General features: G+C 52.5%; 1 protein-coding gene and 1 long non-coding RNA gene across 4 annotated transcripts in view; one reads left to right on the top strand and one right to left on the bottom strand.

Annotated features, from left to right (window-relative positions):
* CTNNBIP1 (catenin beta interacting protein 1) overlaps positions 1-19,081 on the bottom strand; it is a 50,871-nt gene that overhangs the window by 14,852 nt on the left and 16,938 nt on the right. The window contains exons 1-4 of one of the 3 annotated variants that reach the window (XM_036257503.1): positions 18,086-18,119; positions 8,678-8,761; positions 3,401-3,519; positions 2,763-2,853 (exon numbers count right to left, since the gene is read on the bottom strand). In XM_036257503.1, coding sequence (XP_036113396.1) covers positions 2,763-2,853; positions 3,401-3,496 — 187 coding nt within the window. In that variant the 5' untranslated portion in view covers positions 3,497-3,519; positions 8,678-8,761; positions 18,086-18,119. Of the gene's footprint in view, positions 1-2,762; positions 2,854-3,400; positions 3,520-8,677; positions 8,762-8,911; positions 8,934-18,085; positions 18,120-19,081 lie in introns of those variants that run through there. The other 2 variants (XM_036257504.1, XM_036257501.1) reach the window with 2 other exon arrangements.
* On the top strand, positions 11,311-18,510 carry LOC118627234. The gene is made up of 3 exons (XR_004959034.1): positions 11,311-11,448; positions 13,060-13,395; positions 18,347-18,510. It is a non-coding gene; the product is annotated as an uncharacterized LOC118627234 (long non-coding RNA).

Raw genomic sequence — 19,081 nt, 5'->3', positions numbered from 1 at the left:
CCGGACCAGCAGATACTGAACACAAGTTCACCAAGGGAAGAACGGGCACGGGGGAGGCTGGGAGGCATGAGGGCCTGGTGAGGGGCCAGGTCGCAGTGGACGAGGAACGCCCGGCCCACGTTCCTCCCTGATCTAGAGAGGACGAGCAGTGCCCTCCTCCCCCGTACTAGACCCCTTCAGCCCCAGAGGGAAAGCACAGACCACGGCCAAGCTAGGATCCATTGCTGGGTGGCCTCAGGCCCCCACTGAAGGAGCTGGAATAGCAATAGGTTGCAGACCCCCAAGGAGGGGAACGTGGGGCATTTGCTGAGAGACAGTGCCACCTGGTGGCAGGAGGCACTCACACCAGACTTCTGCTCCTAAGCCTTCGGGGGGCTTTCATGCTGGGGTCCCCTGCACTAGTGAACCAGGGCTTTTGCCACCTGGGCGGCACTGGAACCTCTGACAGCAGCATGCCCATGGCATCAGCTGAGGTCGGCTCTGCCAACAGAGAAGGTGGGTAGACTAGAATTTTAGCCGTTGACCCACAGCGAGGGCAGACACGTAGACCTCTGCTCTTAGGTCTGTACACAGTGGGGAGCCCGGACTGGCTGCTGCTTGGCTGTCACTGTTTGTCTGTGGTGTCTGTAGGCACAGAGAAATAGCAGCAAGCCTGGGACGCTCTTCCAGGCACAGCCACCTCCTCCCCTCTCCAACTCATGGTCCAGGGAACTCCCGTACGGTCTTCCTGTGCGGCTCAGGTCACAGAGAACCACTCCTGCCACCAGCCTCCCCAGAGATTCTGCCCTGGCTGCAGGTTCGGCTCCAGGAAACCACTTCCCAGAGATGTGTCTGAGGCCAGCCTGGACGTCCCGTGGGTGCCCCACACTCACAAGGGCCCAGATTCTGGGGCCCATATGGTCACACCCACACCCATGACTCACTGCTGACTGCTCAGCAGTTTCAGGCCAGGTGAGGTCATGGTGACCTCCTTATGTGACTCAACAGAGCTCATTTTTATTATCAATTGTTGGTTTGGCTGAGTGAGATAGAGTTCTCGTAAAAACACTTTTTTAAACTTCCCTATTACAAAAGAAATGTGTGTGCCATGTTAAAAAATTCGTTTTACAAGAATGTGTGAATTGGAAAGTGAAAGTCCCTTATATAGCTTTATCCTCTATCAAAATTTTCTATTAACAGCCTGGTGTATTTTCTTTCAGCTTTTTTTCCATACACGTACATGCATGAGTCGGGGAGGGAGTGTATGTGCTGTTTTCTATACTGACACAGTTCTACAGTTTATCTTGATTTTTCCATTGAGAGCATTCTACAAGAGGTGCTCTTACCACCCAGCCCAAAGTCAGGTTAACTCAGTGACCCAAGACCAGGGTGGGAGACCAGTAAGGCCTAGGGACTCAGAAATGTGAGGGTCTCAGGTGGCTATGGTTCAGCACTGGGGAGAGGGACCTGTTTTGGAAACCCCGATCAGCCTGGAAGAGAAGTGTGCTCCAGAGAACACCCCAGGAGGGCCAGGGCAGACTCCACGCCCCACACCTCCTTCCGGCTCCGCCCACAGTGCAGTCGGCACAGAACCGGCTGCCACACCAGTGTGGCCCAGGCAGGCTGTGCATGGCGCAAGGCTGTCCCAGGGAACCGCCTGAGCCACTGGGACGTCCTGTACATTTCTGCTGAGTTAGGTGCACAGGCTGGGTCACACCCAGTGTCACACCCAGTGTCACAGCTTGGGAACTGGGCCCTGTGCCAGGGCAGAGCCCTGTGACGTCCGGGAGAACAAGGGCAACTTCAAGGCAGGCAGCCCCATGTGCCAGACCTGCTCTCCCCCTGGCTTCACGGGGGCGCAAATATACCCCTCAGCACTCTGCTTATGCAGCCCCCCACAGTGGGCGTGCCACACTATTTTATGGCCAAAAATTTAAACTAAGTATAATAGGAACAAAAAAAATAACTAGAAGGAGATGCTGGTCAGTATACTGAGCTGCAGGGTCAGGAGAAGCCTTCCAGAAAGGAGGATCCCCTAAGAGCTCCAGGACGGCAGTGACGAACCCAGCACCCAGATCCAGAGTCGGGCTCCAGGTCTGCCCCCTGGGCCCCCCGGTAATGGCTGCCTGACCGAGGGCGGTGACTGCTGCTTCCGTACCCTTCCCTTGCTGGCTGAGTGGAAGTGACACAAATAGCAGCTATCTACAATGAAGTGAAATGCCCATCAAACACTCAGTTCACGCCCACTAGACAATATCCTCAAATGTCACCCACTACCATTACTCTGACTGGTTGAGGGCACCCAAAACAGATGCAACTCCCGAGGGCACACAGAGACTTCCAGGACCTTTAGGGCCTCCCCTGTGGACACAACCAGGGACACCCCTGCCACTGTGTAGCCTGCACCCAGGCCAGCTCCTAGCACACAAAGGAAGTTTCACTCCTCCTGGACAGGGTGCTGGGTGGGCAGGGGTCAGGCCAAAGGCTGAGGAATGCAACAATCAGAGCTTCTGCAGTGACAGGGCCCCCCGATACCTCCATTTCTTGCCTCCCTCAGGCCTAGAAAGGGATCCCACCAGGCTGAGACCAGGCAGGAGGCTCCCAGGGCTCTTGGGCTAGATGCGGCTGCCGCCTGGGGCTCAGCAGTGTGGGTGAGAGGGAGCTGTGGCCCCTCCTTGTCTCTCGCAGACCCCCATCTTAGAGGGCTGCAGCTGTGCTTTCTAAGGGAACCACAGCGGGTGCCCCTGGGAGCGCGTGGCCGGCCACCCTGGCCCTCGACTCACCCTGGTCGATGGAGTGCTGTGGCAGCTGGCTGAGCTGGCTGCTGACCACGCCGGCGTAGGTGCGCAGGAACTCCTCCTCGCTGGCCGTCAGCTGCGAGGGGAGAGAGCCACAGGTGAGGGTGACCGTCACTGAAGGCCTGTCCAGGCCTGCCTGATCCCCAGAGGTGCCTTCTCCTTTGCTCCCTGGAGATTTGACCCCTCAAAGTGAGCACCCCCTCCCACCCCTGAAACGTGGTCCACAGGGCCTTGCCACGCAGAGCAGACCTGAGACTGGACTCTGGGGCGGCGGCCCAGGGCCAGTGGGAAGATGCAGCCCTGCTTGGAGAAATGCCCCTGCACCTCGGCTGGCCTCTCAGGGCCTGGCCTGCCCAGCTCCCCGGGGACGCTCCCTGGGACAGGAGAGCTGGGCAGGCGTGAGAACTCTCACTCGTCTGGCCCAAAGTTGGCCCAGAGGTGGGAAGACTGCCCTGGCAGTGCCCCTGCAGCGGACATACCGGAATCTGTGCCACGTGAACCAGCCGCAAGCCAGACCACAGGCTCAGTATCCCCCTCCCCGACCACGGCTGCTACAGCCTCTGCTCTGGCCGCACCAGGCACCCTCCCTGGCGGCTGGGGCTCGACACCCCGCAGGCACTCACGTTTGATCCCATCTTCCTCAGCATGAGCAGCACCCGGACCTTCTGCTGAATGTACATCTCCTCCGGACTCTTCCCGGGAGTCCCCTCACGGTTCATCCCCTGGCCAGCTCTGGGGACTGCTGCAGAGTGAGAAGCACAGGGGGTCAGGACCGGACATACCCAGATACAGGCAGGGAGCTTGGTGGGAGTTGTCAGGCGGCCCACTGTGCTGCAGGGTCTTTTACTGAGAGCCCAGAGCAACAGACGAGTTGCCTGTTCCCCGCAACCCCATTAGCCCCAACCAGACAGTGCAGCTCTACCTAGGGTGGGTGCTGGCGGCGCCTCTGTGCGCATGGCTGTCGGGCCCAGGGGGACCGAGCTCACCAAACTTCTGGCCAGCTCTACCTTCCAGCCACCCCCTCAGCAAGGCCCCAGCTACAAGCCACAAGAAATGTGCTACATGACCCCACAATGCCCCAGGTTTTCAAAGCAAGCAACTCCCACAAGAAGCAAAAGTGGTACGGTTGGAGGCAGCTGGCCAGGCTTTTGCTGGAGAAACTGTGAGATCAATTCCCAGCCCCCAAACCCCAAGGCAGCTCTCTTAGGCAAAGCCCCTGCCGAGTTCAAGAGGCCAGCTCCTGGGCTGGACTCCAAGGAGTCCCTCGATGGGGACAGGCGGGCCCAGGGCTGTGGGGCACAGGACCCACCAGGCTCAATGCCACCACCTTCACAGGCCCACCCCACCTGTCAGAGGGCAGTTCCTGCAGGCAGCAGCTGTGTCCAGGTGCAACAGGGACCCAACCTGCAGAAAGGTCCCGGGAGAGAAGTCCCAGGGTTTCCCCTCCGGGAGGAGCTGGTGGAAAGGAAGCCAGGCGTGGAGGGGTTTAGATTACATATTTGTAACTCCTGGATGAGTCAGAAATAACGCAGCAGCTGGTGGGGGTGGAGCCTCAGCAGCCCCAGTGCCAAGGAGCTGCGCTTGGAGGACCAAGGGACTGGGCTGGTGGGCCAAGAACACTCCTCACATCATCCATCCCTCAGGAGCCAGCAAGCCCTGGACCAGCAGGGTCTCCCAGGCAGGGTGGCCCTCCTGGAGAGGGCAGCTCTCTGTGCAAAGGGTAGACTCAGAAATGTGCCAGAGCCCTGAACAGCAGCTTCCCTGGCTGCACAGTCACCATAATGTAACAGACAACAGAGGCCCTGGCCCTAAAAGCCCACACAATAGGCCAAAAAGCTGGCCAGTTGGGGTTGAAGTAGCAGCTCCATACCTGCTGTGATATGGTCCCCTTTCAGGGCCTTCCCTTCTGCCACTAAAGCCCCAGGTTCCCTAGTCTACTGTCTACCCACCTTCTACCTCCTTCAGGTGCAGAACAGGGTCTAACTCACAACTGGTACCTGGGACAGAGCGGAAGGTACCTCAAGAATGGTCTCTGATACGAGGCAGCCCCCACCACCCTGGGGCCAGGTGTGCAGAGTGCAGGGGACAACCCTAACTTCCCAGCACAGCTGAGCAGGAAAACTGGGTTCTGGGGTTTCACTTCTCACGCTGACCCCGTCTCACTGCCTTCCGCTCCAACACGCCACCAGAACAGCTGACACTGCTCCCCAGCTCACCTCGCCCCCAGTGTATCACAGTCGGCCTGCCCTTCTCTCTCCTCCCCTCTCCACTCTGCCTTCCTGGCCCCAGTATGTTCTAGAACAGGCCAAGAAGCCCTCTTCCCCGGCAGCCTTTGCCCTGAGTGTCCCCTGGGCCTGGAACTGGATTCTTTTCCTCCTTCATCTCACTCAAAGACGCCTTCCCAGGAGGCCTTTCCTGGCAGCACAGCCAAAGCCGGGTCTGTGCCCGCCCCCCCTTCAGCCACATAGCCCTGTCTTGTCCCAATTTTCTGAAAGCACTTGGTTGGAGCACTTGCTTTTGTCTCTTCCCAGCCTGACCGGAAGGCCAGGACATGTGTGCTTCGCTTACTCTGTCCTGCAGTCCAGCACCATGCCTGGCAGGTGCTTAAGGAAGACAGTCCACTGGCTGAATGCAGTATGGAGACTAGCCTGCAGTGTCTAAGTTTCCCCTCCCCTGCAACATCCACACCAATTTATGGCCAAATGTCATGTTGAAAGAGACCAAAGCTGCCCTGGCCGGTTCGGCTCAGCGGTTAGAGCGTCGGCCTGCAGTCCAGAGAGACCCGGGTTCGGTTCCCGCTGAGGGCATGTACCTCGGTTGCAGTTTGTCCCCGGCTCTGATTGGGTCGTGCGGGTGGCAGCCACTCGATGTGTCTCTCTCACGTTGATGTTTCTCTCTCTCTCTCCCCCTCCCACTCTATCTGAACAAAAAATCGAAAAATGTCCTCGGGTGAGCATAAAAAAAAAAAAGAAAGAGACCAAAGCAGCTAATCCAGTCTCCAGAACCAGATTAAGCTTTTCAAAGGACTCCTGTTCCTGTGTAGTTTGTGTGCTGTGGGACATCGTGTTCTCCAAAGGACATCTGAATGCTCCAAGAAGTCTCCAAACTGGGAGTTAGGGCTTCCAAGAGTAGACAGCATGGAAGACAAGTGACCTGCCACTAGATGTCGCTACACACAAAAGAACAGTGTTCTAGTGCGACCCTCTCCCAGCCACCAATATAACTCAACAGGCCCATTAGGCTCAAGCTCTTACTCTGATCCTACTGCCACAAACCACACCCAGCTGCAGGTCCCAGAGCAAGACCTAGTCATTCATTCAAGGGCCAGCTCTACTGGATGCTACACATCCCAGGAGCCAGGGGGTCCTGGATTCACAGGGGTTGGGAGCTCCCTCCTCACTGCCCTTCCTCCAAAGGAGACTCAGGCTCAGAACCAACAGGAGTGTGTGTGTGTGTGTGTGTGTGTGTGTGTTTTACATGCGGTCTATTTTTCAGAATTTTGCTCTGTCCAACAATTCTACCCCTGGTACCCGTCCAGAGAGATCAGTGTCATTCGTCATCTTCCACCTGTGTGGCCTGCCCCAGGGACCTCCCACACGTATGCAGTGATTACTAAGTTGGGGGGCTTACAGGGTGCCTTAGGTGCCTGAATGTGTCTTTGGAGCCAGATTACTCCCGAGTCAGCACACTTGCTCAGCACAGACTGGTTCTTGTCTGTTTCTTCTTGCTTTGGGGAAGGTTCTTGTCATTTCTAAAAATCACGATCTTCCAGGATTCTTTCACTCTCAAATGAACAGATTCCGCCCTGCCTCCTGACAGAGGGAACACCCAGAGCTGGATCTAGAGCCTAACGTGGCCAATGAACGTACATTCCTGCCCTTCATGCTCCCATCCACACAGACTAGCCCTTCACAACTGGTGTATATAATTTCCAAACAGAATCTGTAGCAAGGGTGTCAGTGTGAAAAAACGAATAATTGAAGAGAATAAGTCATAATATCCCAAACAACAGACATTTCAGTCGCTGGTATGCTACAAGAATGTTAAAGTGTGTTTGGGTTTGGTGCCTATCTAAGCAAACATGCTATTAAATTTTCATCACAATTCTGACAAGCATTAGATTAACTTTATTTGAGAATTCTTATTCTCCCCTGTAGGGATCAAGAACTCCATAAAAATGTGTTTCAATTACATAAGTCCAAATTGCAGCTAATTTAGACACGCCAACTTATTCATTCTGTCCTCAGCCAGAAGGGCCAAAGGCAAGGATTCTTCTCAGTTATGGTTTCCTGGCTAGCCCCATAAACGTTCCGTCACCTAGCGTGGTGGCACTTTCATTCTAAATCCTAAGAAAATCTCTGTGTTAACTGCCCAAGTCAGAGACAGACTTGCTCCCTCTCTTAGAGATACAACATTCTGGAAGCTTACTAGGGAAAGGCATAAATGAGCTAAAGAATAGAAAATGGAGCCCTGGCTGGTTTGACTCAGCTGTTAGAGCATTGGCCCGTGGACCAAAGAGTCTTGGGTTTGATTCTGGCCAAGGGCATACACCTCTGTTATGGTTCTTCCCTGGCCCTGGTTGGGGTCCTGTGGGAGGCAACCAGTCGATACATCTCTCTCACATCGATGTTTCTCTGTCTCTTCCTCCCTTCTGGTCTATCTAAAGATAAAAATGGAGACATCCTCGGGTGAGGATTTAAAAAAAAAGAAAGACTAGAAAATGGAAAGAAACAACTATCTATCATCCCAATGAATTGGGAGGAAACAGCCTGAGGCTATATATCATGCTGTAGATAAAAGCGCAGGTGAATTCAAAAAATTACATCTGATTGGGACAAATGCAATTAACAGATACTGAGGTACATACATTTGCTGCAGACACACAGGCATATCCACCCCCCACCTCCCCACATAAAAACACTCCTGTTGGTTCTAAGCCTGCATCTCTGTTGAAGAGAGGTTGACTGGTCATGAACAATGGGAAGGAGCTCACAACCACCGGTAAGGATCCAAAGTGACAAAAGGAGGCTGTGGCCTGAGAGGCAGTTTGTCCCTGGCCCTGGTTGGGGTCATGTGGGTGGTGGCCATTTGATGCGTCTCTCTCACATCGATGTTTCTCTCTCTCTTCCTCCCACTCTCCCTCCCACTCTATCCGAATATTAATGCAAAAAAAAAAAAAAAGTGATATATTAATGACTTGGGGTGGTGAACACAATACGGTGTACAGATGATGTGCACCTGAATTGTGCATAATCATGCATCTGAAACCTATGTAATTTTTTTTTAATCCTCACCTGAGGACACTTTTGCATTTATCTTCAGATAGAGCAGGAGAGAGAGAGAGAGAGACATCCACGTGAGAGAGACACATCAACTGGTTGCCACCCACACGACCCCAACCGGGGCTGGGGACAAACTGCAACCGAGGTACGTGCCCTTAGCAGGAACCAAACCAGGGACTCTCCGGTCTGTGGGCCGACCGCTGTGCCAAACCGGCCAGGGCAAACCTATGTAATTTTGTTAACCAGTGTCACCTCCAATACATTTAAAAAAAATTTTTAAATGTGATATATTTTAAATGCTCACATTTAAAAATGTATTTACATTTGTACAATGTTTACATTGCATACAAATAGATGCCATATAATTGTGCTATTCACAGAGCTTCTGTAACATATTAGTGCGAGATGCACACATCCCAACAGCCTAGAAGCACCCAGCAGTAGCACAGCATTCGCTGCAGGCACCCACTGTCTGAAGAAACGAGCACTGTTAGGGGAGATAGAGAAGAGAAACGAGATGCACTAACTTCGAGTCAGCCTTGAGCCCATACCCAAGGCCCCTCCCCCAAAACTGATCTATGGCCATGTCACCAGATCTCCTTCTCCTGGGGTCCTTACCTGCTTCTGGAAATTAACTTCAGGCAAACAGGTGCTCAACTGTGACGGGCAAGCTGTGGCCGGGGAGAAATAGAAGGTGCGGCCCTGTGGAAACACAGAACACGGTCATGGGAGGAGCCAGGAGGGCCCCAATGGCTGCCAGAGTCCAACCTGGAGCACACACCCCGTGCTGACAGATACAGAACCGAGGGCGGGAAGCTCACGCCAACGGGCTCTGCCGCAGTCCAGAAATACCTGTGCGTCTGGCCAACCCAGGGAACCTGCACCAACACCTCTGGGACGCGGTGCTGACTGCAGCTGCGCTCGCTGTCATTTCTGGCCAAAGCAGGTCAGCACACACCCTCTTCCCCTTGGGTTAGTTACCAAGTCCAACTGAGAGCTGTGCTGGGAGATGTTGTGGACCAGAGTGAGTCACTCCAGGGCAGCTGACCACCAAGTCCCCCACCTGCACGAGAGGTGTGCCCACCGAAGCGAACATGAGCCAGGCACAGGTACCTGGGTGCTCCACCTCCCTTGTGCCAGACGTGCATTGTGTCTGTGTGCTTGGTATACAGAAACATAAACTGACATAAACTAACACACACACACAACCCAGTGCAGATCATTGAAAACCTGCTAGCCTGGCCACATGTCCGCTTGTGCCAAACACCTCTTCCAGGAATCGAGGAACACTGTCTTCTTGTCTTTTGTCTCCCACACAAAACCACATCGTTCAGGCCCTTTGCAGGTTAATTTAACAGAAACATGGACTGAGGCCAACAGGCGGGAGACACAGGGCAGGCTGGCGGGGGTCACCAGGGAGACTTGCCTGCTGGCTGCCCCCCAGTCACCCCCTTTGCTGTGGCACACAGACCTCAGCGCGCCTGGGCTAAAGGTGGCCTCCCAGCTCTCAGCCCTACAGCGAGGACAGAGGTCTGAGGACAGAACTTTGGAGAAACCTGTTCCAAAGGAGGTACAGGACCAAGGGAAGCTTTGGAACCTTTTGTCCTCAACGATTTCTGCAAAGAAAGCTGCTCGCTTACCCAAGGGGCTAAGGAAAAAACGTGTTTTCCATAAAGAGTGAGATTTCAGAAGCCTCCCGACAGGCAGACGAGGCTCTACCCTCTGGGTCTCTGTTCCGCATATCCCTCCAACTAGCGATTGCCTGGGATGGACAAGACATCACCCACCACTGCCACCCCTCCCCCTCAGACTACCCCTGTGGGATCAGACATTTATAGTGATTAATTGCTCTTTTATTAAATACCAAGTGCCCCTGGGGAACTTTCCACCCAAGTCCCCACATTCCTTCAAAAAGAGATGAAAAGAGACAACCGTCTTCACTTCTGAGGAGCTTTAATTTCTTCACCTACCACAACAGCCAATTAGCCTCCTACTGTCTACAGGGCTCAGGCCCTTCCAAGGAGCAGAGGAGCTTTGTATTTGTGACTTTAAGGGGAAGGTGGCAAAGGGATGCTGAGTGTCCCTGGTGGGACTATCTGGGGACTCATGGCCGGTTGTTCTATGTGCCATTTAATGTGTTCCCAATTTACAGAGGAGGAAAGCGAGGCTTTGCCTGAGGGGCCCCAGGGCCAGTGGAAGACAGCACACATGCTCGGGGGCTGGGGGCTGGGTTCCGGTTTCCATTCTGCTCTGTCACTGATGAGCTGTGCAGCCTGAGGTCAGTCACTGCCCTCTGGGCCCCACATTTTGCCATTTGTGGAAAGGAAGTCATGACCTCTACCGTGTCGTCCCTCGAATACATGAGATCAGGGCTGGCTTCATGGGCATGAGGCCCAGGCGCTTAGAAGGGCCTCACTCTGGGTTTAAAGCTCTGCTGTCAGCATCTTGAAACTCCTACTAATGTCTGAACAAGGGGCCCTGCAAGTTACGTGGCTGGAGCAGACTGAGAGGAAGGACGTCAAAGTGCTCTCAAACTGCCAAGGGCCTCACAACCTTAAGTAGACACAACACGGAAGCAAGAAGGATTTATGAGTACACAGCCCATGTCAGCTCAGGGAGTGGGGATACAACAGTGGGCCTGTGACACAGCCTGCCTTCCAGGAGGCGACCGAATGGCTGAGGAAACCAAACTGCACAAGCTGAACAAAAACACAAAACACAAACAATAGGTAATAACCAGCCAGAGAAGTATGTCGGGTTAAGACACAGCTGCTCCAGAGTGCCAGCCGCGTGTAATATGCCATGCCAGCGCTCCCCAAACACTCAGAGGCAGGAGGAAAAGACCCTGCCCCAGTGTGGGACGTGGCAGAGTAAGGGGATGTGCAAAGCTCAGTGAGAACACACAGGAGGAGGGACTAGCTGCCAAGGGCTCTGGGGAGAAGATACAGGGCTGGGTCTTAAGGGATGAATAGGAGTTTGCTGGTAGAGAAGGGCAAGGGCATTCGTTACAGGCACAGGGAACAGACATTTCTCTGAACAAACAGTTACTGAGCATCTATAAATGGTCAGGCCCTGTGCTGGGCACTGAAGATACGCAGGTGAGCAAAACAGTTGCGGCCACTGTGACGAGTGGCTCCCCGTGAGCGGGTGAGACGGACATTAAGCAAGTCATAGCCGGGGAAATGCCTCCTCAGACACTGATAAATGACAGTCTTCTGAGCTGCTCCCTGCAGGATGAGGAGGAGCTGGGTTGGAGGCCACTTCTGTGCTCAGGGCACACACGTGAAAAGGCCCTGAAGCAGGAAGATTGGGCCTTTGGAGAAGCTGGAGGAAGCGAGGATGTGGCTGAGGCCTCGGCAGTCAGCCGTGGGCCAGGTGGTCTCTGAGAGGTGAGAGATGCTCCACAGTGGGGGTCAGGGAGCGTGAGCTGTGAGCGGTGAGGCAGCAGCGTGGGGGGACGGGCAGAGCTGGGGGAAAGCCCGCTGGGCCGGAGAGCTGGGGCTTGGGCTGCGGGTGACAGAGAAGGGGCGGTGAGGAAGGGAGGGTGTGGGACACTTCGGCAGGTGGAGCTGTGGGATGGGAACAGTGGGAGCAGCCTGGACTGCCACCGGCTGAGGGAAGGGGGAGGGGCGGCCTGCAGCTAGAGCTGCCTGGTAGGCTGGTGAAGGCCCTGCGGACGCTGAACTAGGACTGCACTCCATGGGCCACAGAAGCCCACGGGCCTGGAAAGCAAGTGGATTCGTCCTTCAGATAGTCAGTAACCCTGTGACTATCTGCAGAGACCATCAAAACATGCTGACCAACCAGATCTTAGAAGCTTCTAGGGCACTTCTGGGAGACACTGTGCACTGGGTGGGTAGGGGGCACACTTTGGGAAGAAAGAGCAACATAAATGAAGGTGAAGAATTGGTATCCTGGCAATGCCACTTACCAGCTGTGTGGCCTTGGGGAATGTATTCATTTATTCATTCAATAGGCAAGTTTACTGAGCACCTACTATGTGTATTGAAATACATTCGTAAAAACAGTCAAAATCCCTACATACATTCCAGTGAAGAGGAAGGACAGACAAAACAAATAAAAAATAATCAATGGGTAAGTTATTAAAAACAAGCCAGTGGGTGAGGGGAACAGGAATGTGGAGAGGTCGGGGTGGGCCTTCCTGAGCAGACACACGGAGGCGAGGGAGTGAGCTGGGGGAACCCTGGGGCAAAGCTGGGCAGAGGCCCTGGGGAGGTCACGTGGATGTGTCGGAGAAACAGAGAACCAGCCAGAAAGGCCATGGGGGACGCCTGAGGGGAGTGAGTAAGGGGCCAGGGCAGCAGGAAGCCAGGAGGCCTCTGAGAACCCGCCCTTGACCTCAGAGAAAGAGCAGCCACGGTGGCCTGGTCTGACTTGGGTTTTAAGTAGGACCACCCCAACGAAAACAAGAAGAGACTGAGGGGCGAGAGCAGAGGTGGGGAGACCAGCAAGAGGCCGTGGCAGAAATTTAGGCAAAAGGTAGGCAGTGGCAGTGGGACCCGGAGTGGGCAGGACAGACACTGGGGGGCTGGTGGGTGAGGTGTGAAGTGTGAGAGGAGGGGAGCGTGATGGTGGCTCACAGGTGTGTGGGCTGAGCAACTGAAGGTGGGGTTCCCCTCGACCGAGATGGGGAGACACAGTGGAGCAGCGTGGGGGAAAGACCAGGAGTTCGGCTTTAGACAGCTTAGCGCCTTCCCACCTCTAAGCCTGTCTCCTTACCTACAGAATGGGGGCGACAGTGGGAGCTGCCCCCAGTGCTGGCTGAAGATTAAAGGAGGCAGCACATAAAGCAGCACTGGGCACAGTGCCTGGCACACAGCAAGCACCCAATAAACATCAGCTGCTATTACTAGTGATAGATCACCACTGACAATGGAAGTAAGGTTATCTTCCTCACAGGATGAGGGTAAAATTAAACAAAAATAAGAATTCAAAGGTTTAAAATACCCCAGCTTCCCTTCTCCCTTCTTCTCTTCCAGGTGGCCCCTCAGCTCCCACTGGCTCAGAGGAATGATGAGGGGTGAAGAGCTCCTGGCGGCGGGGTAACGACCTCACCGCCACATTTTCTACGTGCTGTCCCAAGTCATTGGTTTCTGAACCTTTGGCACTGCTGACCTTTTGGACTGGATACGTGTCTGCTGTGTAGGATATTTAGCAGCATCCCTGGGCCCTCCCTCACACAGTCATGTTTCAGTCAACGACAGACCCCACACACAGTCATGTTTCGGTCAACGACAGACCCCACACACAACAGCGGTCCCAAAGACTAGAATGGAGCTAAAAAATTCCGATCGCGTGGTGAAATCATAGCCCTTGTAAGTACACAAATACCACTGTTATGAATGCCTACAGTATTCCGCACAGTAACATGCTGCACAGCTCTGTAGCCTAGGAGCTGTAGGGGAAGAATCTGTCACCCCCAAATATGTCTATTTGGCATAAGAATTATTTTAGGCTGGTTAATTTTAAGAAACAGCAAACATGGGAGAAGCTCTGAAAACCAAGTAGAAGCCATTCTTTATAAAATACATTTACATGCGTGAGGGAAATCTCCATTTGTACCAGGAACTGGGGCCGATCTTATCTCTAGACACTCCTATCAGTGCAGAAGACTTAAATCTGCATAGCAACCTTACCCTAGTTTATGTGCTTCTCTTGTAACCTCCCATGTCTGACTCCCCCACCCCAACATCTTTCGTCTTCAGCTGAAGATGGCATTTAAGGTGGTGGCCTCCACCATTTGGGTGAGTTACTCAGTTTTCCTGGGTCTCTCCCATGTATACAGGAAATATATCAGTTATTAAACTTGTTTGTGTTTCTTATGTTAATCTATTTTTTTTATTACAGGGATGTCTCAGCTAACAACCCAGAAGGGTAGAGAAAAAATTATTATTCCTCCCCTACAGAGCAATGGGCTACACCCTATAGCCTTGGTGTGCAGGAGGCCACACCATCTAGGTTTCTGTAAGTGCGCTCGGATATTTGCACAGAAAATCCTATCCATGCAGAACGTATTCCTGTCACTAAGCAGTATGTACGGTAGATGCCAGTAGCACCACCCATTTGGTTGTGACAACTGTGGCCGAAAAGGGGGTTCTACGGAAAAAACCTCACACGGTGACCTGATCATAAATTCCTAAGTGGACAGGTCCTGATGGGAAGTTAAGCCGCAGGCATATAACTTCTTTTGTGAAAGGTTTATCTTTGCGTAAGCAAGTCCTGTCTACTGTTTCTGTGCACCTAGACTAAACCACTCTCTCAAGAGAGCACATTATCTTGCTAAGGATCCTGTGACCCCATCCCCCCTTGCTTCCTCACCTCCGTGCAATCTCTTTATGCCCCTCCTTAGTTCAAGAGCATAAAAGAAGCTTAGATGGTCATCCTGCGAAGCATTTTTCTCAGGCTGCTCAGATCTCGCTTCTAGGCGTGTCCTGTTTGGCTCACATACATTTTTATGAAAATTCTCTATAGGTTTGGATGTTCTTATACGGACACAACCATGAATCTCTCCAAGATGTTGTCATATGTCCCCTAAAGGGCAAAGTCACCCCTGGTTGTGATCACCACTTTAAAGAAATGGCTGGCATTTTCTAGCTTACTATTGGCCAGGCCTTGTTCTTAACCCTTCACATATGTGAGTCCGTTCAAGCTTCACGCATTCAGTCTTCACAACAAACATCCCTATAAGGTTTAACAGGTGAGGACACAGATGCAGAGAGTAACCTGCCTGTGACCACCCAGCTGGTGTGTCCCACTTAGTTCTGGGGCAGGGGTCAAACCCGACTTGTCTGAGCTCTTACCCCTATGCTATCCTGCTCTCCAGTATACAAGTAAATGGACAAAAATGAGCTCAGCACCAGGAAGAGGGAGCAAGACTGAGGCCTGAACTGCGGCTCTGGCTGGGGGCCCCACATGGGGCGGCGCCTCGCGTCCTTCAGCAGCATGAAAACTGGGGCACAGAGAGAATTTCCACAAGTTCTGCTCTCAGTAATTAAGCCGCAACCTCCCGGGCTCTAGGCCTCATGAGCAACTGTCTTAATTAATGAATTCCACATTTCAGCCTCCTCAGTCCAGAGCCAGGTTCAGCATTCTTGAACCACACTCCAGCAGCATGAGCAACACAGGTCGGATGACGGCTCTTTGAGTCAGGGAGTTTGCAGGATGTGACACCATTCTCAGGGGATGAGCTTGGGGTGAGGAATTTGTCCTGAGGTTGCCAACCCCAATTCCAACCTGATCCAGAGCTCCTTCCTACTCTCTGAAGCCAGGCAAGGCTGCAGACCAGTGATAATTACTGTTGTGCTATAGCGTTTTCCAAGGGCCAGGCACAATGTCAGTCATGTTCATTCAGCACAATGTCTCATTTAATTTGAGTTCTCATAACAAGCCTGCAAGGTAAGAATTATTCTCAGTTAAAAAATTTATTTTCCTTTATTGATTTTACAGAGAGAGGAAGTGAGAGGGAGAGAGAGATAGAAACATCAATGAGAGAGAACATCGACTGGCCGCCTCCTACATGCCCCCAACTGGGGATTGGGCCCACAGCCTGGGCATGTGCCCTGACCGGGAATCAAACCAGTAACCTCTTAGTGCATGGGTCGATGCTCAACCACTGGGCCACACCAGCCAGACAACAATTGTTCTCAGTTTAAAGATCAGACAACTGAGGCTCAGAGAAGATAAGTAACCTGCTCAAGGCCACGGAGCTAATAAGTGACAGAGCCTGGATTGGAACCCATGCTTTCTTTCCACCCTATTGGCCCCTTCTGGCTCAGAAATTTATAGATGCATTAATCATTGTAATTGAACTTAAAATGAAAATCCACTTTACAAAAAATAAAAGACAGCCAGAACCTTAAACTACTGACAATCAGAAAATAAGATAAGGCAGCATAACAATCAAATACAATGAATGGTCCTTGATGGGATCCAGGGAGGCGGGAGGGCTCTAGGCCTCATGAGCAACTGTCTTAATTAATAAATTCCACATTTCAGGAGTCTTAAAGGCCGTTACTGGGCAATCACAGAAAATTTAATAGGGAATACTTATTAGATAATAGTATTGTATCAATGTTATATGTGTTGAGTATGATGATTATATTGTGATTATGTTGGAAAGTATCCTGGTTCCTAAGAGATACAGGCTAAGTATTTAAGGGTGAAATGCCTCAATGCGTGCAACTCTCAAATGGTTCAGAGAAAAAAGTGTATGAGTGTGAATGTGCCTAGTGACAGAGAATGCATAAGCAAATACGGCAAAATGTTAACACTGGTGAATCTAGGTAAAAGGCATAGATAGGGGTGTTCACTGTACTATTTCAACTTTTCTGTAGATTTGAAATCGAAATTCAAAGCCAGGAAAATACTGAAAGCCCCTGGGAGTGAGGATGGCAGTGGGAGGGGCCGCAGCTGCTCTCCCGTGGCCCCTGGATGTCCGTGGAGTTCTGTCTGTAACCCACCCTGATCGTCCCCCACCAGTCAGGTCGGCCGTCCACGAGTGGGGAGCAGCTGTGAAGCCCAAATATAGACAGGCCCTTCTCTCCTCCGGCCGCAGGTCTGCTGGCCCAGGACTGATTCCAGAACTCTCAATAATTACCCTGGAATTACCCTCAACAATTACCCTCAGAGCTTCGACCTGCCCCTTCATGGCAATGCAGTGTGCTCTGTTCCAGGCTTGAATCTCTCTGGTGAAGGCCCTTTGAGGAAGGTTTTTAAGGCATTAGAATCAGACCCACCCGACCTGATTCAAAACTGCCCAATAACAACCAGGGTGTGGCCACCCTTCCCAGCTGTTCTGATGACCACAGGGAAGGTATCAGCACAGAAAACTGCAGTTAGGCTGGACAGCAGCACCTGGAGGTGCCATGAGGGCCTGGGGGTGCATCCTCCTTTCTAAGGCGTGTCTTGCTCTGAGAAAGCCCCACAGGCCACTCTTGCACCTGGCACCACGGGCGCATCACACACACCAAAGGGCTCCCTCAGGACCTGCACACTGGACAGGAAGCGAGAAGAGAGGGCTCCCTCCACTTTGCCCTGGTGCAGGGGCAGATGGTCAGATCCTGGCTGTCCACCATGTTCCCTGCATGGCGATGGGACTCAGTCGGGGGCATCTGGCAATGTCTGGAGACATTTCTGACTGTCGTAACTGGGAGGATGCTACTGGGTAGGGGCCAGGGATGTTGCTAAACATCCTATGATGCACAGGACAGCCCTCACAACAAGGAGTTGTCTGGCCCCCACGTCCATAGCACCAAGAGAAAGAAACCTGGCTCGGTGGTCTCCTCAGAGTGACAAATTGCACGAGGCTCCTTCAACCCCTCAGGGCCTTTGCCTCTGCTGGCCCCTCGGTCTAGGCTACCCTCCCTACTGACTGCTCACCATTCTACTGTTACCCTCTCTGGGCAGCCTTGGAGCCTGTGTCTGCACATGCCCAAATGTCCTCCACTCACAGCATGGCCCTGGCATGGCATCTGGGTGTCTGCCTATCCACCCACCTCCAAACTGGAAGCCCACTAAGGGCAGGCACAGGCTGGTTTGAAGGCCTTCACAGGCCCCAGGCCGCCTTATTCTCAGAGACAGATGAAAATGAACCCACATCTCATTCATTAGAATTAATTCTCATATAACTCATAAGAGTAGTGGGAGCTGATACATTTTTTAGGTCTCCAATATTTTCATGGCCCCTCAAAAAGCCTCAGGGAGGGCCTTATGCTGAAGAATCCGAACTGATGAAACAGTGCTGCCGGTCACATCTGTTAGGTTCGCTTGGGACCCACGAAGGAAGCCTCCCAGCCTCGGAATGTCCTCCCCAGAGAATCGGAGACGCGGAGGAACTGAAGGAGCTGGTCTGTATATATTATGTATGTTGATGTAACTGGACTGGTGTAAGGCATCTGTTTAGAACTTCTAGTTTTAAAAAAACATATCTGTGATTTCAGTCTGATTCATAGAAAAAGTTACCCAGATCTCGCTGTCTCTTTGAGTCCTGAATTGGGCGAAACCTACCTTTTTACAGCGAAGAAAGAGTACCTGGCAGGCCAGCGGAAAGCTCCGAGAACAATGCAAACAGGAAGGGAATGTGGAGCCTGGGGAAGTCTCCGTGGCTGCAGCAGGGCACTCCCCATCCTGGGCAAGTCATTAGCTCCGGGTTCTGACCAAGGGACACGCAGGTGGCGGTTTTATCTCCTCTTCGCACAGTAGGGGAACAATGACAAGGGAGAAAAGGCATCTTTGACCTACTTAAAAAGATTCCTTTTCTTTTCCCAGAGAACAGCTGGAGCTCTGAAACCTGGCCAAGGCGGAGCCTGCGACCTTAAGTCAGGAACCAGCAAGCCTACAGAATCCTGCTCCAGATGGACCTCTGATTCAGTCTGACTTGTGACCTTTGACCTCTGGCAGGTTCCGTTGGAGTGGGTAATGCAGACTCCGAGCCCTGGTCTATTTATAAGTGAATGTAAGGGCTGGAACCCTCAGCTCTCAAGTGGATGAAAGCACCACACCCCCTCTTCTAGGCACGAGGCTCCCAGGCGGACCACCTTCATGGGCTGGCCACCTGGCAGTGACAAACACCCATCTGTACAAGTGGCAGAAGGACCCTCTTTCTCTCCTGTGATCTAGATTAGCATTTGAGGTGCCCCAGCATGTGACAACCCTCCTCCCTCTCACCAAGGGAAAACTCAGTTTACACTGCTGGTCAGTGTTCTTAGGGAGTTAGCTGAAGTCAACTTGAGGCTGGAAGGACCAGTTCCAAGCCTAACAATCCCAGAGAAGGAGCCTGGCCAGGAGGTTTCATATACCTTAGGTCACCTCCAGAGAAAGATGCCAGAATGTTCATTTCAGCCCACAGACGCACCCTCAACCCTGCTGCCCACGGCTGTGCTGAATCTTGCGGGGTCACCATTTAAAATTTTAATTGAGAAATTTTGAAGTTTGTTTTTATTTTTTATTAATTAATTTATTTATTTTCAATCTTCACCCAAGGATATTTTTCTATTTATCTTT

The sequence above is a fragment of the Molossus molossus genome, unplaced genomic scaffold (genome assembly GCF_014108415.1).
Source record: "Molossus molossus isolate mMolMol1 unplaced genomic scaffold, mMolMol1.p scaffold_m16_p_12, whole genome shotgun sequence".
Classification (NCBI taxonomy): domain Eukaryota; kingdom Metazoa; phylum Chordata; class Mammalia; order Chiroptera; family Molossidae; genus Molossus; species Molossus molossus.
Note: the sequence above shows the minus strand (reverse complement) of the source record. Positions and strands in the feature narration are given on the sequence as shown.